Source organism: Hyaena hyaena, unplaced genomic scaffold (assembly GCF_003009895.1).
Source record: "Hyaena hyaena isolate Hyena2069 unplaced genomic scaffold, ASM300989v1 scaffold_1287, whole genome shotgun sequence".
In the NCBI taxonomy this organism is placed as follows: Eukaryota; Metazoa; Chordata; class Mammalia; order Carnivora; family Hyaenidae; genus Hyaena; species Hyaena hyaena.
The window spans coordinates 255,879-281,597 of record NW_024081921.1 but is presented as its reverse complement, the minus strand read 5'-3'; the positions used below and the strand labels follow the sequence as shown (position 1 = coordinate 281,597).

Below are 25,719 nucleotides of genomic sequence, written 5' to 3'. Positions count from 1 at the left end.
ACCGCACAACTAACTGACCAGAAGGAATTCTGCTCTAAAAGACAGAATGACTGATGGACAGTTTGGTTTCATTCCTCCATTGACAAAGCTCCCATTTTTATGTTATCTAACTATTGGCTATACCCCAGAATGTTCAGTGATGAGCAGACATGGTAGTCTTCAAAAAGTAGGCGATAACTTCTATATCAACTTGATAGAAGAGATGGTAACAAAACTTACTGGAAGTGTGAAATAAGACAGTCTAAAGCTGTCTTGCACTCTACACTCTACTAGAAAATAACGTATCAGTTACAATGATAACAAAACTCAGTTACAAATGCATTACAGCATTAGTGTGTTTTATACCTTTCCCATAGAACTCCGGAACACCTCGGAACGGACATGTGACAATATAACATGTCAAGGATGAACAGCAGTGTAGAAGCCTTTCACGGTGTAGCACAAAGCTCTGTTACAAATGTGTATCCTAGTATTTGGAAAACTGACACTTCTCTAAAATGAAGGAAGACATTAACATTGAATTTTATTATTTTTTCATGTTCATTTATGTCTTTTTAAATGTCCCTGTTTTACTGTTCATGGCTTGCTCTTTTATTATAAATATCCTTATTAATTTTTTCATGTTTCATTATGTCCATTAAAGATGAATGTCCATTATTTTTTGTGATTTTTCTCTTTTGCAGCAAAACTGTCTTATACCCAATTAGATATATAGCAAAATATTTGTGGCAATCATGTTTATGGTGAAATGACCAAGAACCATTAAATGTGCAAAGCATGGGCTATCCGAAAACAAGCAAAAAATCAGGATTTTCTGTGAAGCAAAGGGTAAAAGAACTAACTTTACCTTCATAGATAATGAAGTTACAGTGTGACATAATTAAATGTCAGAGGCAGCGTTGAGAGGGACATGCCAGCGGCCCAACCCCCTCCCAACACTGCTTCCCAGGCCTGTGCTCCTTACTCAAGGTATAAAACAGGAATGCCTTTTACTTAGGGATTCCAGAACAGCCTCCCCAGTTTTATCAATGGGAAGAGGATGTCACCATTTTTACTTATTTATCTTTTGGTAACACAAGCATATTCTGAGGATGGTATTCATTTTGGCTATTATGAACTTGATAAATTCCAACTGATCCTGAGTGCATAAGAATCCCAATCAATAGACTCAGCCCTTAAATACAAGCAGGTATGAAGACAGGAAGCAAAATTTCATGCAACATGAAAAAGGCTGGACCAGAGGTTACTAACTGGCAGCCATCGTGACCTACAGACCTATTTTGTTTTGCTCATATTTCCATATATTGAGCTAATCACTGGTAAATGAGAGCTTACACATACAAATTCCTCTGTGTAGTTTATCTTGAAAAATCAGCAGTCTGGGCCCTCTGGCCCTCAATCTGTGCAAGATGGCAATCAGCTGGAACTGGGCAGAGGCTTCCTCTAGTCAGGGCAAGTGCTGGTTCTCCAGTCTGCCTGCGGGCCTGCCCTACGCCTGGCTTCCCCATCCACGCAGCCACAGAGTATGCATACGCGCTACTAGGCCACACTGTCTGCTGTCCGTCTAGACTGCAAGTCCAAAAGCCAATCTGCAGAGGCTACTACAACTGCAAAGGAGGGGCGCCTGGATGGCTCAGTCGGTCGAGTGTCTGACTCTCGATTTCAGCTCAGGTCATGATCCCAGGGTCCACGTGCATGACCTCTGCTGCGCGTGGGACCTGCTTAAGATTCCCTCTCTCCCTTTGCCCCCTCCCCCATTTGTGCTCTCTCTTCCAAATTAAAAAAAAAAAAGACTGCAGTGGAGACTAGGGCGGGAAACCTTACATTCTATTTCTCTTCACTGTTCTTTTTACACTCCTTCAAATCAGACCTGCAGCAATGAGAACACAACTCAGCCCTCAGATCCATGGCTTATGGGACTTGCCTCCCATCTCTTAAGGAAGGGAGCAGTGCTCAGCTCCTCAGAGGGGGTACCTCCCCATTCTCACTAGGCCCCAGGCTGGCTGCTGTCAATGGGCAAGCTCCCTGCAAGGCCCGAAGTGGCAAATGTGGAGTTGGGCACTTCTGCGGGCTGAGGGAACTTCCGGAGTGCCCTGCAGGCTGGGGCTTTCGTCTCCACTGAAGACAGCTGAATCCTAATGCTACCCAGGAGTCAGGGCAGAGCACAAGATGTGACTTGCGTCCTTGCCTCATTATCACCCGAATTAAGGTCTTTCTTCAATCTCAGACCCATTATTTGCATTCTGGGGCCACCAGCAAGATAAAATCAATTCTCAGATTTTCCTTTCAACAAGAAGTTGGGCCCAAAGAACTAGCCTATAGCCAATGGACCAGAAAAGGATTTTTGCGGAGTCGAGTATGCAAACATTCATGAGCAGAAATTTCATATTTAGTGTTTAATGGGCTACCCGTGATTGCTCAAGACAGACTTAAAAGTTACATGCATGTGAGTGTGTATGGCAGCGTGTGTAACACATGCAGATACATGGGCAAAGTCATCCGGGAGCTGTGTGGTGTGCCTTCCTTCACCAACATCACCACATCCAAGGCTGAGAGTTTTATGTCACGCAGAAGACACATTTATTGGGGCCGAAGGCAGATGTGGCTGGAGGTGCTGCTCTCAGAAATCTGACATGGGAAAAATGAAAGACTACAAGTCTCTGGGTTGCAAGGAAAGTCACAAATGGAAACAACAGCAAGCTCTCCCTTCAAATGACAGAGAATTTTTTGGTTCCACATGTGAAAGTGTCTGGGAGCAAATACACCCTGAGGGGGCACGGGGTGGCCTGGGAAGATGTTCCTGGCACTGAACTTGACTCTCAGGGGCCTGGAGGCCAAGCAAAAAGGTCCAGAGTCTCTTTGGGCTTTGCAGCCCAAATCAATTTCGGGCAGGCCACTCACAAAGAAAGTTCTCCTGGCCGTGAAAGAGGTTGGGCCACAGTGGCGAGCACACGAAGCACAGGGCAAAGTTAATGACTCCGTAGATACAGCACCCCAGCTTGTGCTTTATAGCAGATCTACTGTCCTCCACGATCTCTATAAAATCTATTCTAATGAAGTGATAATCGCATGTCCTGGCTGCTCGATGGCTGCTTTGATGACAAAATAGCTCACTCTTTTTCTAGGAATTTTGAAAGAGACTGTCATGCCAGAGACTAGCTCATGAGCATCTATCTAAAGTACACATATCATAATTATTTTGCATAGTCTTCTTGTCAAAAGCAAATCCATTTCTTCCTTTCCAAGATAAGAAACTAAGCTTGGAGAGTGAGGAAAGAATAAATAAATAAATAAACACTGTGCTTTTCTGTAAATCATACTTCTTTTTATTTAAAGTTATCTGTGGTTTTCAACTTTATGTGAGATTGGTTACCAGTCAGTGGCTTTCAGAGGATCGAAACCAATTACATAGTTTGCCATCTTGGTTATTTCCTGTGGAAGTAGACCATCTTAGATTACTCTATTATGGGTCACATTCTCCTTTTTATTTTTAATTTTTTTCATATTTATTTATTTTGAGAGAGAGAGAAAGAATGCACGAGCAGGGAAGGGCCAGGGAGATGGAGAGAGATAATCCCAAGCTGATAGCATGGGGCCCAACACAGGGTTCGACCCCATGAACCCTGAAACTGTGACTTAAGCTGAAATCAAGAGCCAGAAGCTTAACTATATGAGCCACCAGACGCCCCTACAATCTCCTTTTTGAAACTACAGGTGGGATAGGCCAGGGAAATGAATTCCAAAGATGTCCAGTTCATGCTTAGACCGTGTCCTATGAATTTTGCAAAATGTTCCATACACAGTGCAGCCAAGGTAGAGTAGACATTCCACACCATCCACACAGCCTAGAAATTATAACTGATTCAGGCGTGTCCTCACTGTCCACCAAGGCAGCAACTCTGCACCAGGAAATAACAATGACACTGGACAGTGTCCCAGGAATTTTCGCATATTTTACATCTGGGTGTGAAATATGTGCCTCCCTATGCCAAGGAGAGTAATCCACAGATACCAGGGGAATTTCTAGTATCGCCAGGTGGGAAACAAGATCCGTGCTGTTAAAATGCTCAGAGTGGCTCTTGGACACACCAAGAATTCTTATTTAGAAAAGCCCTCGGGGCGCCTGGGTGGCTTAGTCGGTTAAGCGTCCGACTTTCGCTTAGGTCATGATCTCGTGGTCCGTGGGTTCGAGCCCCGCGTTGGGCTCTGTGCTGACTGCCAGCTCAGAGCCTGGAGCCTATTTCAGAGTCTGTGTCTCCCTCTCTCTGACCCTCCCCTGCTCACGCTGTCTCTCTCTCCTAGAAATAAATAAAAACCTTAAAAATTTCTAAAAAAAAAAAAAAGAAAAAGAAAAGCCCTCGACTCCTGTTTCTCGTGAAGTACTCATAGAGTCATCACAGTACTTGTTCTGAATCTGTCAGGACCCCAGATTCAGATTTTACAGCCGTGAAGTGGATTCGACAGCCCCATACTCTAAATATCTTTAACTCTACAGAGATTTTATTCCCCACTGTGATTCCTGGCCCAAGCCTTTTTCTTTTTCTTCTTTTTCCGCTGCAGTAACACCCTTCTATGAAAGGGTTCAGCCAAGGAAAGGTTAGATTGAAAGAGATCCTTCTGAGGTTAAAAACTCTACCAAGGTGTAGGCATTATGTAGAGGGAATGAAACTATCCAGGGAGTGGGTGGGTTCCCTGACTGTATCTGCATAGACCCTCTGCAGATCTGGCTGGGAGGGAGAAGGGAAGGAGGGGGCACCAAGATCCAAGACCCAGCGCATGCAGGCCAGCGACTGAAAGCCATTTTTTTTTCTACTACCGCAGCTAGATGTGAAGTCCCAAGACTTGTCATCCTTTCAACCCATGCGTTAGTAAACGATTCCTGCCAAGTTTTGGTTTTGTTGTTTGCCCACCCATCATTAAGCTGTGCACGGTTATCCAGGGAGCCTACCCCACCCACTCAACCACCTTGTGCTGGAGTTTTATGTTCTGTTTGGTTTTTATTCCTCTGGGAGGCAGCCTTCTAAACAAATGTACCACTTGCTTAAAATAAGTAGATCAAAGTATAGTAGAGGAACCCACAATTGCCAGTAATTGCTACCTAATTTCATTTTTCAATTAAGTGGTTGCTAACACTTAACTCCAGTCACTGGTTATATACACACAGAGGGGATCGACGTGCACACCGGTGGCCAAAGCTAAATTAAGAGACTACCCTATTTGGTAAGATGATGCTATTTTCTCAACTTACCAGATCAGCACATTTTTGTTCATTCTGCCTCCTCTCTAGCTTCTGATGACCAACTCGGTGGTCTCCGCACATCCACGTGTCTTTCGATTTGCTTATTATTGCAAAGACCAAAGGGACTTCAATTCTTGGGATATACAGGTCTTAAGAATTCTATGGCCCAACCATCATCATAATCATTACACTTTAGTAAAATAATAACCAGTACTACTAACATAGTTAGTGGAAAAATGAAAGGCTGGAGGCCTGTCCATTCTACACGCTTGTTCAGAGATTCAGGAAGCGAAATAAACTCCCTTGGTTTCAGTGGCCTCAAAACACAAAATTGAGACATCAAGACCTGGTGAAAAGAAAAAAGAAGAAAAAACAAAATCACTCCAGAGGGAGTAAAGTCACTATATATATAAGTCGGCTGTCTTATCAACCAAATCCCCTTTAGCAAAACCATTAGCGCCCATGAACCATGCTTAGAATGTAAGCTCATGGATGCACGTCAGGGGTAAAACAAAACCAAATGAAGACTCTCGGGAGAATCAAGATAGGCTTACAAATGTGAAGCAGCTGAAAACAGAAAACAGTACTGAGGACGCAGACACCGTTAGTTTTACCTGTGACCCTCCTGAGCTCTGCAGAGGTAGACAAAACCAAAAGACCCAGGCCCCCCATCCCTGGAGCCTATACTTGAGGAGGGAGGGACAGTGAGCATACACAGGCGACTAATAAATAAGTAAACATATGCGAGACAGTGATAAAGGTGCTAAAGGGAAGCCGTAGGACCCAGAGAGACTGGGGCAGGAGCTATTTCACACAGGCACACACACAGATTTTCTAGTTCTCGTAAAGGCATCGGCTCCTCCAGCCCATGGCAGCATCGCTGTGTCCTTCCAGACAGGACGCAGGGGATGCACTAAGGATAATGCCATTTTCCCAAGAAGACAGGTTGACATGAATGATGTGTTCACGATTACTTTGGGCAGCACTTTGTCTTACAACTCTTTCGCACCTCGATTCCTAAAGAAACACAGTTTGTTAAAAAAAAAAAAAAAAAGTACAACACATTTTCCTTGCCTGTGTATGAACGGACATTGCTGGGGACCCTGAGGACACTGAGCAGAGCCAGCAGCTCAGAGGGTGTCAGGAGGAGGGCCTAGGGGAGAGCCTGCTCCTACAGAGAAGGTCTCAGGGGACCACAAGCCTTATGTGCAAGGCCCTCTCTGCTGCCCCCCCACCTATTATGCCCCCCACCTAATACGCCCCCCGCCTGCTACCCCTGGCTGTTCCCCTTCAGTCTCTCACAGAGGAACCCAACACCAAACAAAGGGTGTGCACAGCCTTTCTTTTCTATGGCAAAGTAATTTACAAAAGCAGATAGATGACTTTTTTTACATTTATGCAACACTGAACACAGAACCGTTAGGATTTAGAGAGCAGCCCGTACATAACACCAACAGCAGGAGACAGGACCATCCAGACAATCAAACAACTTGCTCCAGAACAACTGGACAGAATAGACTTGGGTGGCGTCATATCATTATGCTTCGGAGGAGGAAGCAAGACATCTGTTCTCATCCAAGGGCTAACCACGTTTCCAGGGTCTGAAGGTGGCAAGTCTTCTACGTGCATTGACTCTACCCTCGCAACAACCTAACAAGGTAGCTACTCTCATTCTCCTATTTTACAGACAAAACAACTGAGGTTAGAGAGGATTAACTCACCCAAAATCAACAGCTAGTAAGTGGGAGAGGTCAGATTTTGGAAAACAGGGCAGAAGTTACCACTCAAAGTGTGTGCAATAACAGTATGTGCATTGTAAGCGGAGGGACTAAAGAGATGATCATGTGAACTAGTATATTTGAGAGTAAAGAGCAGACTATTAATACATGTTCTCGGATAATGAACACAAATCATGGAAATCATGGACAAACCATGGATATCACGGTTACCTTAATTACCACATGATTAAGCTGGGGTGAAACAAAAAGTGTCTCTAAATACTATTTACTTATTAATTTTCTCAGCACTTATGTACTGAGTAACTACATAAGAAGCACTGTTCTAGTCAGCACATCAAAGAGACAAAGTCCCTTCTTGCACTGAGCTTACATCCAAATGAATGTCACTCACATGTGCATACGTGTCTGCATGTGCATGTGTGTGCATGCAATTCAACACCTGTGTATGCACATGCATTCATTAAACAGACTTAATACCTTGTACCCTGTAAACCTGTTGAAGTTGAACTTTCGCCTATTAAAATGGGCAGCCCAAGCTATGGGTTGAACCTATAACCTATGAATCTTATAACATGTTAAATATGTACATCAAAAGCATTAGAGTTCTATATTCCCTAACTTGTGCATGGGAGAAAAAGCTAGACCAAGATGCAGAAATTCCAGACTCAAGTTCTAGTTCTGATATCACTTAGGAGTTGCCTAAGTGCCACATTGCCTCCTGGAGCTCCTTCTGTCCTACTGGTTTACAGAGTTGTGGTGAGGTCTGACCATTGTCAACTGTAGAGTCAAATGTGCTTTCGTGTATTAGTTCAGCTGGTCCACACAAAGGTCCGGTGAAGTAGGCAGGATGCAATCATCATGATGTGATTTTATAGTGAAAATCTGAGACCCCCACGAATAAGGTTGATAGTGCATGAGATAAGGCACATCAAGGTGTTGTGGAGACCACAGACAGATGCCTAGAACTTAATGTTCTTCTCCAGGGCAAAACACAGAGAGCAATGAGGTACGCTGGCCATGGACCCCACCTCTACCACTTCAGAGTTGTGATACCCTGGACAGGTTACCTAAGCTCTCTAAACCTGTTTCCTCATCTATTTTTTAAAACTGGGGATAATAATGGTGCCTTACCAACCAGAGTTGCTGTGAAGATTAAGTAAGATAATGGGTATAAAACACTTGGCCCAAATACCTAGCATGGAATAATGCTTCATCCTGGTTGGCTATTATTATTTTATTAAGGAAAACTGTGATAGAGGGATTACATAGGCCCACCCATCTCCACTCTCCAAGGCCACACAATAAAAGACTATGCTCGGCTGCATTACACTGATCAGGTTTCCCGGCCCATGGATCCCCAGGAAAGAAGCTTAGTAATAGGGAGTAGCAGAATTGCCCGTGGCAGAGTCCCAGGAACGTGGCCAAAGAATTGTCCCACCGCCTTGTGACTCCATGAGAAGCTGTGTACGGACAACAGAACTTTTAAACTTCTTTAGAGCACTTTCACAGGCAGGGTGGGTATGGGTAACCTGTTTTAGCTACAGCTGAAGTTTCTAAAGACAATAGTGACTTTGACTTTTCTGTCTTTCACATGTGAGCCTTTGGATGCCAACACTAAGTATTAACATGAAACTCACCTTTAAAGATATGGTTATGTCACCACCACACAGAGAGCTTTCAAAGGAATTCCCACACCTCCCCTGGAGTAATTGAAGAGGGAAAGGGATGCATACATCTTCAAACAAGGGATGAATTTTACAAATCAGGATTAGAAAGCCCTTGAATGGTGATGAACAATGTGCAGGATTGTTGCAGGAAGTACATCAATTATGATTCATCATATTTAAAAGATGTAATTGCAAGAGAGTAACCTATAATTGTGCATGCCTCATTTAGAATGACAATACGCCCATGTTTGCACGTCCCTTTAATATAATAAACACATGCTTCTCTTGGCTTAAGTTTCTTTTGCTATAAAAGTAAAATCTTTGTTATAAATTACTTCCTCCCTACCCAGTATCTCTGATTATCCCCGTGGAAATGTTAAACAGATGGGGCAGATACATATCCCTCCTTCTACTAATTAAATGTGAGAACCAAGTAGCTGAAAACTTGGCAGGGTCAGATGACAAAGTTCATGGCAGAACTCAAACTGCAACAGGGTCTTCCTGCTTCTAATCTGTGGACATCTTTTCCGAAACTCAAGTCCAACACTTTTTCAATTGCTGAACTATTTCTCTTCTATCCAACTATGAAAATATAGAAGATAAAAGCAGCATAGTCACGTCTTCCCATCCTGCAAATAGAAAAACTAGGAAAGTACATATTATATTCACCTAACATTGAAGAGAGTCCATCACAATATTCCATGGGCAGAACATATCCATGGACTTTAAACATTACATAGCATGTGTCTCTTGTAAAAGCACTGAGCCACCCAACAATGTGAACACAGATAAAGCCACCTCTTGCTTCAAACACAGAAAATTAATATCTAGCCACATTCAAAATAAAGGAAAATGTCTGGGAGGCCAGAAATAAGGAGAGAAGTCAAAAAGAGAGATGTCAGGAGGATTTGAAGCCACAGTGAACCAGGCAATTCCACACAAGTTACCTGCACTGTGTGCATTTGAACACCTACATGCATGAAGCCAAGAAATTTGAAGTCAAACCAGTAAGGGAAGGATTCGTGCATAAATTCCTGAGTCTCAAAGAGTTACCTTGTGCCAAATAAACACATACAAAAAGGCGTCTATAGCCAAGGAAAACCGGAATCAAATACATCAACTCTTTACGGCCTTGGGTAGAGGACAAAATTCACCTGTGAAGTATAAAATTCCATGTTGACCCTACATACAGGTTTAAAGTTCACTTGACTCATATAGGAAAACCAAGCTAGTATTAAAAACCAATCACTGAAACTCTGGGTCCCAGCATGAAAACTCAAAACCATTTTTGTTAGAACCATTCATAACTTAAGGGAAACAAACCACTTCTAAGTAAACATCCCCTGCTGAAGCTAAGCTCACAATAAAAAATATAATCTATGTAAGGAAATAAATATCCAAAAGGGAAAACCAGTAAATGTGATCAACATAATTAGTAATAACAACTAAAAATAACAGAAAAATCTATTTTTTTAAGTTTTTTTATGTTAATTTTAATTTTTAGAGAGAGAGAAAGAGCAAGAGCAGGGGAGGGGCAGAGAGAGAGGGAGACACAGAATCCAAAGCAGACTCCAGGCTGTGAGCTGTCCACACAGAGCCTGATGCAGAGCTTGAACCCACAAACCATGAGATCATGACCTGAGCTGAAGTTGGATACTTAACCAACTGAGGTGCCCAGGTGCCCCAAGAGAAAAATCTAAAACAAAAACAACTATAAAATGAATATAGTTTAAATAAAAGTATCAAAGGAGGAGTATAAATTAATTAAATAGTAGAACAATATGAACAAAATGCAGATAGACTGGGAAAAGATCCAAAATGGCATAAATGAAAGTATAATTAAAATGAAAAATCCAATGAGTAAGTTAAGCATAGGTTAATCTGTGAGAGTCATGTGGTACTGGAAAAAAGATCTGATAAAATCACCAAGAAACAGAAAAGAGATAAAAAACATCAAACAGCATTAAGAAATATGGAAGCCCAAATCCAAGCAAGAAAAATAAAATAAGTCAATACCTAGACACACTGAAGCAGCAAGAAAATATCAGAAATGACCAAATGAAAAATCTTAAGTACATGCAGACAGAAACCTCAGGTTAATCCAAAGGGCAATGAGAGTAACAATATAAATCTCCTTAGCAACAAAAGTGGACAGAAAATAATGAAATATCTTCCAACTGATAAGTGATAACAATTCCAACTCCTATACTCTGTTATATAATCATTTAAAAGAAAAATCAAAATAAAGACATTGTTAAAGATCAAGAGAATTTATCATTCAAAGGCCCTCCCTGACATATCCATCAAAGAAAATATTTCAGTATAAAGAAAACAATGTGAAAGGGAGACCGAAGAAGTAACAATAAAAAAATTGGTAAGCATGTTTGCAATTCTATGTAAACACTGCTTATAAAAATTAAAAACTAATTTGGAAGAAATTAAATACAAACCAGGTCTAAAAACTAAAATCTAATTTGGAAGAAGTAAAATATAAACCAGGTCTGAATTTTAAAACAAAAAACTACAATTCTGAAAAAGGCAGATAGCAGTTAAAAATTATACATATTAAGTATTATTCAGGAAGAGAATAAAACAATAACAAAATAGTAAATACTATGTTTGCCATGTTCCAAAAGTTGTTTTAAGATTTTACATATATTAACTAAATTAATTTTTCTAACAGCTTATGGTATTGGTACTTTTATTATACCCATTTAACCAATAAGGCAACTGAACCCAAAGAGTTTTAAGTTATGTACCCAATATCATACAACTACAAAATATATAGGAATATGTAACTGGTATATGAGCCAAAACAGTCTGCCATTGTTCCTATTATATCAGGTAATCAAATTAAAATTGAAGAGTCAGCACAAAAGGAATAGAAACAGAATATAAAATAATATATTAAAAATAAATGAGAAAAATTGACTAAGCCAAAATATGAAAAGAAAATTAAAGACACCAAGTAAAAGCACAATAAACAAAGAACTAAATAAGCTCACATATATCTTAACTTACAATAAATGTAACTGTACTTTTTAAAATTACAAATATTTTTAAAATTTAAATTAAATGCAAAAAATCCAGTTATATGTAGGGTGGGTTTTTTTTTTTTTTTTGAGCTTTAAGTATGGACTTTGTTTTTTTTAATTTTTTAATACAATTTATTATCAAGTTGGCTAACATACAGTGTACACACTCTTCATTGTCGGTGGTAATGCAAACTGGTGCTCTGGAAAACCGTGGAGGTTCCTCAAAAAATTAAAAATAGAACTACCCTACAACCCAGCAATAGCACTACCAGGAATTTATCCAAAGGATACAGGAGTGCTGACTCATAGGGGAACATGTACCACAATGTATATGTAGTTTAATAAAATATATCTGAAGAAAAATTATCTAGTTGATTTGATTGCAATGTTATGGGAAAAGATATGTCTGGCAAATATAGATGTGATCCAGAAAAAAATACATGCGTAAAATCTAGTTTTATTTTCAATAGCAATAGTAATAAGAGAAAAAACAGACTATGAGTCACAAGAATATTATTGAAAATAAAGAAGCTCATGATTTAATCATTAAATAACTCAGAAGATATAACAATATGAACCTGATAACTTGGCATCAAAATATATAAAGCAAAAATTGACAAAATTACAAACAGTAATTGGCATCACAGTCTTAGAGACTGATTTCAATGTACCCCATAACCTAATAGATAAAAGAGCCAAAAAACTTGGCAATTCTATTAAAAGCTAAAAACTGTAATTATAAATTTAATCTAATCTCTGTGTGTCAGTGTGTATCTTCATATGTGCACATGTGCCTGTATAAAATCCTACACCCAATAAATAGAGAATATATCATCTTTTTCTCTTTCTTTTTTATATTAGAGAGTGAGCAGGGGAATGTGGGGGTGGGGGGGTAGAGAGAGAGAATTTTAAGCAGGCTCCATGCTTAGTGTGCAGGCCAGCACAAGTCTCAATCCACTACCCTGGGATCATGACCTGAGCTGAAATCAACAGTTGGACACTCAACTGACTCAGCCACTTAGGCACCCCTATAATCTTTTTCAAGAAGGCATGGAAAATACAGTTTAAGAAGGACCACATATTAAACCACAGAGGACATCTAAATCAATATCAAAAGTCAATTATCAGGCCTATCTAACCAAAACTAAAATATGAATAAATAAAAAACAACCACAAAGTTCAATGTGTTTACTAACTAAAAATTATAATTCTAAATAATTATTGGGCTAGAATTAAAAAAATCACAAGGGAATTTAAAAGTACTGAGAATGAAACAATAGTGAAAACTCTACATATCAAAACTATACAATGCAACTAAAGTAGGACAGAACAATATATTTTTAGCCTTAAATACAGGTGCTGGGGCACCTGGGTGGCCTAGCCCATTAAGTGTCTGACTTCGGCTCAGGTCATGATCTCGTGGTTTGTAGTTCAAGCCCCTCGTCGGGCTCTGAGCTGAGGGCTCAGAGCCTAGAGCCTGCTTCACATTCTCTCTCTCTCTCTCTCTCACTCTCTCTGTCCCTCCCCTGCTCATGCTCTGTCTCTGTCTCTCAAAAATAAATAAATGTCAGAAAAATACATACATTGCCATTCCTCTAAGATTTACCCTCTTGGATCATGAGAAACCATCTTTAAGAAGAGTTTCTTTTAATATTCCTACTTGAGCTCATGAGGAATTTCTTTGACTTCATAAAGACTAAATTGGATATTATAGATTTTAAATCTGTGGCTGAGTGCCCTTGATGAGATACTTCAGTCATCTTTCCAGCTTTATTACTGATATGTTAAGTTCTCATCTCATAATACAGATGGGTTGTCAGTTAATAGCAGTAATGATTTCACGCAATTGATTAGGAAAGTGCAATTTCATTTGTATCACCTCCTTCAATTCTTTAGTCTTTGCCTTTGTCTTCATTGTTATTACAATTTGCTGTAAAGATGAATTTACATAAACTTAGAATTATCACAACTTTGCTTTGTAACACAGTCTTTTAAAACATTTTTTTAACATTTATTTATTATTGAGAGACAGAGAGAGACAGAGCATGTGCAGGAGAAGGAGAGAGAGAGAGAGACAGACAGACAGAATCTGAAGTAGGCTCCAGGCTCTGAGCTGTCAGCACAGAACCCAACACGGGGCTCAAACTCACAGACTACGAGACCATGATCTGAGCTGAAGTGGGATGCCTAACCAACTGAGCCACCCAGGCGCCCCTGTAAGGTAGTCTTCTTGAGTGTCAGGACTGCCAGTTTATCACAGCTCTGAATTTAATGAAAACAAGTGAATAGCCAAATTTTGGAAGAATTGATGAAGAGAAATGCTTCTTAGGAGTTGTAATAACTAAACTATTGAAAATGGTTTCATGCATTTTAGTAAGACTGATGTCATTTTAGTATGAGGGCATGCCTATTTCAGAACATAGGAGTTCATTAAAAAGTTGTCATTAAAATTACTGAAAGTAATATTAATTATGTTTTCAACTATAAGTCTTTTTTCAGGGATTAATTACCCTTGGAAGGTGGGAGTCAACATATTAGAAAACAAATAAATTCAATAATTAATGTGCTAAACTTTTAAATCAGGATAAAAAAAACCAAAATACATGCTAAATAAAGTAGGAGGAACTAATTAATAACGAGAAGAAATTGATAAATTGGAAACCAAACAAAATCTAATTCTTTGAAAAAGAATACAGTAGACAAATTTCTGAGACTTTTGATCTAGGTAAAGAAAGAAAGAAAAATTACCTGTTATTCTTTTAAAAGATATGAAAATATCTCTGTGTTAGAGTACAGTGATAAAATTCTAGGTGGCACCTGAAATGATCCTTAGAAACAATATGAGCTGCTGCAGTCATCTTTCACACAGAACTCAGGAAACATATGGTTAACCCAAAGAGGAGAGATGGAAGCTTTGAGACAAAAAGGAATCAAAATTCTTCTTTTAGCTTTATTAGTAAAAAATGCATGCCATCAGGAAGACTGAGCTTCGCAAGTTTGTTCAAGGTAAGACGTGGTTCAGAAACAAGGAAAAACCATGAGTTTCATCCACTGACCAACCAGCTGGTGTATACACTTCAGGAAAAACAAATAAAACAAAGGGAAACAGATCAAGGGCAACAATAGGTTTTTCTAAGAGATCAAGATCTCAGGTAGTACAGATAGATAACAACTGAAGAAAACTATCTGGTTTCATATTTCAAATCAGGACAGACTGGATCCAAGAGGAGAAACCTTCAGGGACCAAACTGCTTTGTCTTTTCCTTAAAACAATACTACAAGTTATTTCATTTCAAGACAACAGGGTGGAGGGAAGTGGAAAAATTCTGCATCCTAACTCCAAGTTTCAGGGCAGAGGAGATGAAAAGGGCAGGATGCATGCCGACACCTGCAAGAGGCAAACAGGCCAGCTCAACAAGACTACAAGCTAAATGGGGGGACAAGAGAAGGGAGTTCTGTTGCTTTAAACAGCAGGAACCCAGAGCTCTGTCTCTGAACTCTGAAGAATGGCAGAACGCATGCCCAAGTTCACCCGGTTTAGGACAAATGCAGTGATCAACTTCATGGGCAAGGAAATCAGAGGAGAGAATCTTAGAACACTCCTGGAAGTTTTCCCTCTTCTTAATTCTCTGGCTACCTATAATTCTAAGCTATAGAACTCCATTGCTGGGTACAGGATTTACCAAGCAAGGTGAGCATTTATAGCAGTTAAAAAAATCAACCATTATTCAAAATATAAATCTTCAAAATTAAAGAATACGAGTTTACATGTGTTACAGGATCTAAGTGAAAATGTTTTAAATTGCAAAATTTAACACCTATTCAACGGTATACTCAATTTGGTATGTTCTTTTATTTATTTAACATACTTTACATACACATTCACATCGTCATCAACACGACTACAGAATTTTCTTTTTAACCAAATAATTCAGAAATTGAGTAGCCCTAATAATCAGGTAAAACAATGAAAAGTTGAATCATTTAACAATCTGCCACAAATGCACCTGCTCACTTCAGACTGCGATATTTCCAAAGCTATACTGGACTGCAATCTAGCAAACAATTCTGAATTCACCATCAGGCATGATTTAAACCTACAAATGTTATTAGGAGCCTGCATTTGGGGCAACCTGTTACCTTTGTTTAGATTAATCACCAGCAATGTTTCTCCATGTTCTCTGGGTTAGGTAAGTTCAGGTACACCTGGTACATGGCATAAAAGTCCCCCAAATAGAAACCATGGCATTTTGCAGGAGTTAACACATCTGTAATCTCTCAAGTCCCCAAGTCCCCCTGCACAGCTCAATTCATCATCCTGCCCAAAATATGAGCAAATTAAGTCACATAATAATAGTTCTTCCAGTACAAAAGTTAAAATAGAAGTTGAATGACTAGATACTGTTTAATGGGCTGTAAAGGCATCCCACAATACAAGGACAGTCTTCCTCAAAGCCAACAGAAAGTGCAGGGCCGGGGCCGGGGCTGGGGGGGGGGGGGGGGGGGTGCCGGTTGGGAGGGAGTGGACATCTGGGCATTTCCAGGCTCCTCTAAGGACAGAGCTGCCGCAGGAAGACAGGGCTGGACTATATATACAAGAAGAACCTAGGAAAGCCCCCCAAGAACTGGTTGTGGGGACTCTAATACTATACTCTCTGCTCTGGGAACTATATATGCCCTTGACCCCACCCATGGCAGTCTCCACTCAGGTCTCTCTCTGTTCAGGCTCTTCTGATCGGGAGACATGAAAATCTGTCTGTGTTCCCATTTCTGTGCCACCCCAGATGCAGGAAAGAAAGAGGACTTAGTAGCCAGTGAAGTTGAGAATTTGCGGGGGGTGGGAGGGCAGAAAGATCAGGAGAACAGCAAGTGCCGGGGAATATAAATACATCTGGATAAAAAAATAAATAACTACAAACGAACAGATCAGTAAATACTGCCAATGGACAGATCAATACACCTGTGAACACCTTGAACACAAGCATTTTAATAAAATACCACACAATTAATGGGATAAAGTCAAACGAGATGAACAGATCATGATAGGAAAAAAAAACAAGTATGAAAGAGCAACCCACACATGAATAGGAACCCTTGGAAAAGGGGAAAAGGCTGAGCCTAAAAGAGAAGCAGAGAAAGGGGGGAGGTGACCCAGCACAGTGGAAAAGGAAACACAGTGCCAGAGCACCACACGACGCTTCCATTCACTCCTCTTCCAAGCCGACCAGTGACAAGATTCAGCGCTCACCACACGCCCAGCATTTTCTAAGAATGTTATACATAGGTAGACCCACTTGATCCTCATAACAAAACACGCCTCCAGGATAGACACAAAGTGAGACATCAGACAGACCTGGGTGGAATTCTGGCTCCCCACCCACCCGCAAGGTAACCTCTCCACTGCTGTTTCTTCCTATAGGAAATGGGGTAATCAGACCTACCCGGGATGGTTATGAAAATTAGAGGTAATGAACTTAAGTGCCTACCAGCAGCTGTTATTAGTGTAATTAATCAGATTAAAATAATCAGGAGTGAAGAACAAAACAAAGACTTGTAATTGAATAGAAATGGCAACCAAGAAGCAGTAATGGAAACGGCACAAAAGCACCTCTCCAGCGATGGAGGCTGGGAGAGTGAACACAGCCTGCATTTGGCTCCCCACTTTGTATGTCTGGAACCCTTGTAAGCTCTCTAGAGTTTCGGTGTCTACCTCTATGGGGGCGGGAGGGGTATTAATATCTGCCTTTTCCACGTGGCAGGGTTGTTTTAAGGACCACGTGAGGAGATAGCACCTGAGTTCATTATTACAGGCAAAGAGTTTCTGTCAATGTGCACACCTACCTGATAGATGGGGAAATCCATTTCCCCTGCTTCCATTTCGCAGGTGGAAAAGAAACACTGAACTAGTACAACCATGTCAAAGCCAGGCTACTGCAGCCTGCCAAGTCACTAAACAGCATGCGCCTCCTTTGGCCATCGTTAACAGAATCGGATTCATTTTATCTGACATCAGGCTTACCTACCACAACTCCCACCCTCCTGCAGACCATCTCTTCTGCCTGCTCTGTGCTTTCCTCCCAATTTAAGCCTTTTGTTCATTCCTCTCTGGAATGTTGTTCCCTTTTATCTCCAACTGACCCTGGTCATCCCCGAAAACCCAATTTAAATGCTTCCTTTGCATCATACAGTGGCTTCTGCCTCCCTACACTGCCGTATTATCTTTTCTGAATTTGTCACACTTCTTAGCACGTTCTTATATTATGGTCACAGGTGTGTATGGTATCTCTCCCACCAATCAATGAGCTTGAGGATGACAGGCAAGGTGTCTTCTCCTTTAGGGAGACCCGTCTTACTGCACAGCACAGGATCTTTCGGAGAACAAATGCAGAAGACGCATGCAATAATGCATACGTGTCTTTCGACCTAATAACTTTTTGAATCATTACAACAGTAGCCGACGTGTTTTAAAATTAAAAAGTATTAAAAATATAAGGTAAAAATAACATAAAGCACCATGAGCACAACAAAAGTTTATGGGGGGAGGGATACAGATGAGAAGAGACACTCTGCACTTCTGCTTCCAAATAAGAGGTAAAGAGACAGTTTACAAAGTGGGTTTAGTTTTGAATATGCATCTTGCTTCGCTGGCCTCAGTCACCTAAGAAAACGCTTCCTGGAGAGTGACAGCCCCAGCCCAAAGGAGGGGAGGAGACAGGGTGTTTCTGTCGCAGCTGCAGGCACTCAGTCGTCCCTGGTCCTCTTCCACGCACCTCATTAGTCAGGTGCACGGCAGGGTCTGTGTCACTGCCAAGGCGCCCTTCTCTCTCAGAGCATCCAGGGCATTAACTGTTTTAGTCTCGGTGCTAGCCTGCGCCTCTCCTCCAGTCGGGGAGACCAATAAACCTCAGCTACGTCGCCTCCTCCTTCAGTAAACAGGTCTCTGCTTCGGCAGGGGGCTGTACCACTTGGCGTCGGTGGCAAAAGGCAAGCAGCAAATCGCTGAGTTTGTATGGACTAACAGTTTGGGGCTACTTCAAGGCCAATGTCCACTTAAGAACCAAAGCATGAAAGTGTTCCTCCCGGGGTCCCTTTGGGACAGAAGCTGCTTTGTCGCCCCTGCCCTGATCCGCAGGGAGGTGGCCAGCACCCAGAGGTCAGCTCGCCTACTGGGACGCCCACCCGGGCGGCCCCTTCCGATCGCCCCCACCCCAGCTCGCGGGTCCAGCTCGCTCACCTATCTTGGCCAGGGAGGCCAGCAGGATCCACAGGGTGATCTCGAAGGGGATCTGCACGTGGGGGTAATCCAGGGTGAACACTGGCAATCGACTCTCCTCGAACGGCGTCGTTCCGGGAGCCACCACGCTCGCGGGGCTGGGCGGGCTGGAGCTGGAGCCCATAGCCCTTGACGCGTCCAGCAGGGTCTCAGCCAGGGTGCCCGCCGGCCCCGCCACCTGCAGGAGCAGCAGCAGCAGCAGCGGCGGCGGCGGCGCCCGCAGGCTCCTCCCGGTGCCCGCGGGCTCCATGGGGTCGGCTCCCCGAGCTGCCTGCGAGCCCCGCGCTCGGCCCTCCGCGAGCTCAGCGCATCGCTCCGGGGCAGCGCCGCGCGCTCCGCCGCGCACAGCGTGGATCCCCGAGCCGCCGCCCGCCGCCCGCCGCCCGCCGCGGGGCCGGGTCGCCGCAGCCGCCGGTTCGGTCCCCGCCGCGAGCGGGCACCCCGCCTGGCCGAGCGCGCACCCTCAGCCGCCCTCCGTCGCCGGCCGCCGGCCCATGCCCGGCGCGCCGCTCGCCGGCCGCAGCTGCAGGCCCTGCCCCGGGCGGCCCGCGGGCGGGGGCGGGGGCAGGGGCGGGGCGGGCGCGGCGCCCGGGCCGCGGGGCGGGAGGACGCGAGCTCGGGGCCGACGCGCCGCGCACCTGCCCCAGCCCGCGGGCGACGCGGTGCCGCGCTCCTCTCTAGCCGGCACCGGGCGCCCAGACCCCCCACCCCCGGAACCAGCCGGCTCCGGGCGGAATCGCGCAAGGTGGCCGGAGCTGTCCCCGCCCCGGAGGCAGCGTCGGGCGTCCCTCCAGCGAAGGGGCCGGCGCGACCCACGCGTCGCGCCCTTTCCCCCCCGCAGGCTACTGCGAGGGGACGCCGGGTGCGCCGGGCTCGCGCCCGGGCGCCGCAGGCGCGGGGTCCCGAGGGGAAGCCGGGGCCCGCGGCGTGGGGGCGCTACCGGCCGGGCCCCGGAGCTGCGGAGGCCGGGACACACTGGGGAGCTCTGTGGAGGTTTCAGAAAGTTGAGAAAAGCCTCATTTTGTTCCCCTTCCGAGGGTTATCAAGTCGCGTCCTGTGCAGGGCATTCCGTGTGCGCGCCGAAGCCGCCGGTTCGGGCTCCCTTCCCACGCTCGCTCTTTCCTCGTCCACCGTGGGCCAGTTTCACTCCCTGTACCGCTGTCGCTTCCACTTTTTCTCTCCCTGCCCCCGGTCACGGAAAAGAAAAAAACGTCTTTCTCTGTTTTCGGGCTTAGAGGTGCACATGTCCGAGAGCAACACAAATATAATTATTTCGTGAAAAGCCAGTGATTTGCTCAGTTCGGCTCCGCTAATTACAGGACGGGTTGTGGTTGGGAAAGGGAAGGAAAGGGGGCGCGACTCTCCTTCTGGATCGGGAAGAGCTTGTAACGCCGACCGCCCCCTGCATTCGCAGCGCAGCCTGCTCCCAAAGCAGCCTTCCGCGTCCCTGGGTGAGGGCGCGTTGCCCCAGCATCTTCATCGCCAGAAACTGAAAAGATCCTCAAAAGCAGACCGGTTGTCATCCCAATTAGTGAAACCATTCTCCCTTCGATATTTAGGAAATAAAATCCTTCTCTTTTTTTTGCAAATGTTTTCAATGTCAAAGTATGGTGCCTGCTATTAAGCACTCGGCATTTCAAACTTCAAAGCAGATTCTCCCCCCCCCACCCCCGCCCCAAGTTTTAACATAGGGAATCTATGAGATGACAGCAGAGGATACACGGGAGGGGAAAAAAGAGAAAAGAATAGAAAAAAAGAAAGCTTTCCACCTGAACAGAGCATGTAAGTCATCTTCAGACTTTGAAAGCTATGCAGGAACAAGTTCAGAATAAAAAGAGAAGGATTCTAAGAGACCCAAAGCATTAGTGTTTCAAAAATGTAACAAGAATTGAATGTACGGATGTCCTATCTTCTTAAAAAGAATCACCCAGACATTCACAAATCTGCCTGCCTCCGAAATTTTCATGAAAAGCTATGTACTGCATATTCCCCGGGAAGAAAGGAACAGCAAATAATAACTTTGTAAAATTGGGTAGCTCTGCATGCAAAGCACCTTACCTATCAATTATCACAAGCCCTCAAAGATTTAGACTTTTTTTGTCAACTTTTTTGTCAATTATCACAAACCCTCAAAGAGATAGACATTCTTGTATCCATTTTACATTCTTGTACCCTTCTTGTATCGGCCAATTCTTGATGCAGAAATGTTTAAAAACAAACAAGCAAGCAAGCAGATGTACCCAAGTTTACAAATCAAATAAGCATCTAGCAGGAATTGAAGTCAGCCTGTCTGTGCCAACACTGGTTTCAGCCCAACCCCCACCTGAGGACTAGTTAGCCATAAATGGCAGATTATTTTCTCAAGCGGTTTTAAATATAACAGTGGAGGATAATTTACGGAGTGTCCAAAAAAGCCATAGCAGAATAAAGTTTTATTTGCAGTAAGCCAATCGGGCCAGTTGTACAAGTTTAGTGAAATGACAGCAGGGCAAAGGCACATTCAGACAATTATTTCTAGAAGTTTGAGTCACGTAATGCTTTGAAGAATGATTGTGCGTCATAAACAAGAAAATGAATGACAGGTCTATATTTCTGGGCTCTGACTGCCCATACCAACTGTAGAAATTATAGACTCTATTATCACTTTGCTTGTATAAATCTGTTATCGTAGTTAAAGATTATCAACTTTTTCACATTTAGAGAAGTGTTCTTTTATATAAATGGAAGATGAAGGACTTACTTTTAAAAATTATCTTTCATCCTTCCCCTGAAACAAATAACAAAGTATCAAACTATGCCAACCAGAAACTGGCTGAGCCATTTTTCAAAGGGCCCTATGACTCGGAACTCAAACGCTGAAAGCGGTGGTAACACCACCTATTACTGTACACATGAAATGACTGAAGGGAAGATCATGTCTCTATCAAATTAAAACCCTTCAGCGACTTTTCAGTGCCATTTGGTAAGATTAAAATCCTCCAGTGGCTTACCTGATTTGACCTTTGCCTTTCTCACTCCCTTACTCCTCCTCTCCACCACCAATGCACTATGAACTCTGACCAAAGTTCCATGCTCCATCTCACCTCAGGACCTTTGCACATTCTGTTCTTTCTCTTCTCTGCCCTTCACCTTGTTAATTCTTCCTAGGGTCTCTGCTTGAAGGTAGCTGATTCAAGGATGTCTTACCTGACATCAACTTTTCTGGACTAATTAGAATCCCATGTTATGCCTTTGGTATCTGTACAAACCTTTCTATCTTAGAACTTGATCATTTTACTTTTCTCACACTAGACTGAAAGCTCTGTGAAGGTAAGGATGATCCATGTGATTAACTTGCTTATCCTTAGCTCCTAGCACAGTGCCTAGAATAAATACCACTTAGGTTGTATTGGATGAACGACAGCTTTCCTGCCCTGGGGGTATGATCTGCAGTCCTTTCCCATGATTATATCAGTGGCAGGAAAGACATGGAAGGTTCCACATGAAATGTTTTCCTTCAATGATCCCAGGTTCGTGTTTTGGGATCTCACATCTCCTTTTTATCTTTCTACCCAAATGACTTGAAAATCCGATCCAACAACAAGGTATGTAAATATTTTCATACACTGGGGTGCCTTGGTGGCTCAGTGCCTTAAGTGTCTGACTCTTGATGTCAGCACAGGTCATGATCTTACAGTTCCTGAGTTTATGCCCCAGATCAGGCTCTGCACTGACAGTGTGGAGCCTGTTTGGGATTCTCTCCCTGCCCCTCCCCTGCTCTCTCGCTCTCAAATTAAATAAATAAACATTTAAAACATATTTTCATACATTGTAATTACCTGATTTGAGATTGACCTTCACATGGTAACTGCCCAGAGATATTTACAAGAAGCTTATGAATCCTCCCCCAGAAACCAGTGAAGCCGTTTCTCTGCTCTTTGATCTGACGTGGTCGATTGGAATATTAGTGCATATAACAGAATCCTGTAACAGAAATAACTCCTGAATCATACAGCCATCAAACTGGACAGTACCTCTGGCATCACCAACACTAGCAAAAGACTTTGGGATTTAGCTTAAGAGAAAGTGCACCTTAAAAAAATAAAAATGTGAGTCTTGCAGGGAAGATGAGGATCATCGCCTAGCACCGTGCTGCTCTTGAATCCCCGCCTCCTGCCCTGGAAAGCTCGGGAGGATCTGGGATTTAACTGGCCGCCTTGCCACCCAAAGCTTGGAGCTCAGTGAAGTCGGTAAGGGTTGAACCCCCAGGAACTTCTGTGCGAAGGAGAAGGCGGGGATCTCTACGACCTAGCAGACAACCCCAGAAAGCCAGTGTATCACCCCGAGTTTTCAGAGGTACAGTGGAGGCTGACCAGAGGAAGTGATCCGTCGGTAGGTGGCAGTGGCTCCCCTGCACCACTGCGTGGCGCCCGTCCTCTCCCCACTGGCAAACCGGCAACAGCGACGTGGTCGCCTGTCTGCTGCGCATGCGTGTTCAGGAGACTTGGGAGGGCAGCGAGGGCGGTGGGGGCGATGGAGGGGGGCGATGGAGGGGGGCGATGGAGGGGGGCGATGGAGGGGGGCGATGGAGGGGGGCGATGGAGGGGGGCGATGGAGGGGGGCGATGGAGGGGGATGCGGGAGACAGCGAAGGGCTCCGCTGTTGGGTGCTGCAGAGTCCCTAGTAATAGAAAAGAGTGAGAACTGACCTTTCACACTATTTAATTTTTTTATATATTATTTATTTTTTACATATTTTAATAATATTCATATTTTAATATGAATATTCTCCTCCTTCTTTGAAACCTGCCTTGTACAACTACAAACCCTTACTTCTGTAATTATATTTCAGATCAAAGTCTTCGCTTATAAAAAGTCAGCTCTCACAGTAGTGTTGACTTGATAGTTTGATTATTATGTTTGCATGTCTTAAAGTCTACACCAGCTCCATTCGTTTGGTTGTTTTTTAAAAGACAGTCCTCAGCAAAAACCTAAAGCCCTCTCCTTAAAGAGCATCACTAGCAAGGATCATGCAGTAGTGTGGACGTTTTATTATGTGCACGGAATTAAATGCCTCTTCCTCTCTCTTTTTAGCCAGAGATACTTGATTCATTTCAGCAGAGAGATGTTTTGCTGTCTGATAAACTACTTTCTGCAAATTGAAGACTGATAAACAAGCATGGTACTTTTCACATTGAAATTGCCTAGTATATTTTAAAATAAGATTCAGTCTTCAGATACTCAACCACTTCATAAAAAAAAAAAAAAAAGAGAGAGAGAGACTTGGAATAATGAACTTTATGTTTCTTTCTAAAAGACTTAAATAAAATCTAGGATTTGAATCCAACACATTTGTGTAAAAGAGACACACACCTATATCCTGGGTCACCGTTCTCAGGCCCTGCGATGTCAGGTGCTGAGGGGAGAGCCTCCCTCTCCTTTAAGCACTGCTGTATTATAGCTCGATTCTGAGGTGCAGAGCAATCAGAAATCAAAAAGACAACCCACAGGAACCTCTGAGTAGTATCCCTTTATTAAATATAAAGCACACCCATTCACCAATTCAACAAATATTTATAAAGTGAGCCTATGAAGTTGCGAGGCACCTGCTACGAAAAGTCTTTTGTACCATGTTTTTTTGTACCCTTCTGAGTTTTCAGCCGAGATCTCTTTAATGAAAGGTTAACAAAAGAAAAACAGAAGTGTATTAACAGGTGTAGCTGGTGCATACATGGGTGCTATCCAGGAAAAAATAAGTATATCTTAGAATCCAGGATGGAATGCCAGCTTTGTAGGGAAAGGGGAGGGGAGATCTAACCTTTTAGGGGAAGGTAAGGGATTTTTAGAAAAGATGAAGAGGCCCTTTGAAGAATAGATGGGAGATAGTAGTGATGAGGGAGCATGAGGCAAGCTGAGAGCAAAGTACAAGCTAGCACACCCCACCCCCAGGTGGAATAAATGTGATATTCCTCAGGCACTCCTGGCTGCCCAAGAACAAAGGAGAGGAAAGGAAACAAATGGTTAACTGATAGAGATCACAGTCCTGAAGGACAGGAGTCTCCATCAGTTTACAAATATCTTAGTAAATTACAAGAACAAGGTGATCTTATCAATAGCCTAATCTCCAGAAACCTACAGACTCAGTTTCCTGGAGCCCCTCATATCCCCCTCCCCTCCGCAGTGATGTGGGGAACACAGGCAGGAGGAAATGGCAGGTAAAATTAAATTTCCTTATAACCTGCAGCCCATTGACAAATACTTGAGGCAAATACAGGGAATAACCTTTCTCCAGGAACCCCCAACTGTCTTAATGTTAATGCCTTACTAGAGGGAACACAACCTAGCTGGATAATAGCAAGGCCTCAGGTATCTTAGGATTCCTCTTTAGCATTTCAAAGTCCTTCTGGAAGCCTCACATTTGCCTTTACCTCCCCAACTCCATAGTGTATAACCAGTCACTCTTCATAAACCCAGCACAGCCCTTCTGGGCTGGTCCTGAATGGGCTCCAAAAAAAATCACCTTTTTTGCACCAAAGACGTCTTTAAGAATTCTTTCTTGGCCGTCAGCTTTGAACCCTCACCATCACTCCAAAACCCCATCAATATATTGTTCATGACACAGTTTGTCTGTTGTCAACTTCCTGTGACTAGTCCATCTTTCCTGGTTGATGAAACTCCCAGGAAGATGTATAACAACCAACTTCCTTTTGGACAATCTGTCTTTAGACAGATAAAGTTAAGACTTCAGACAAAGCTTCCCCCTGCATCTGCTGTTTTTCAAATGCCCA

The 25,719-nt window shown here is 43.1% G+C and overlaps 1 protein-coding gene across 1 annotated transcript in view; it reads right to left on the bottom strand.

Moving 5' to 3' along the window:
• Positions 1-19,203, bottom strand: part of SLC9A2 (solute carrier family 9 member A2) — a 93,436-nt gene extending 74,233 nt beyond the window's left edge. The window contains exon 1 of the mRNA XM_039223195.1: positions 18,915-19,203. Within this exon, the coding sequence (XP_039079126.1) occupies positions 18,915-19,203 (289 nt within the window). The remainder of the gene's footprint in view (positions 1-18,914) is intronic.
• Between the last annotated feature and the right edge of the window lie 6,516 nt (positions 19,204-25,719).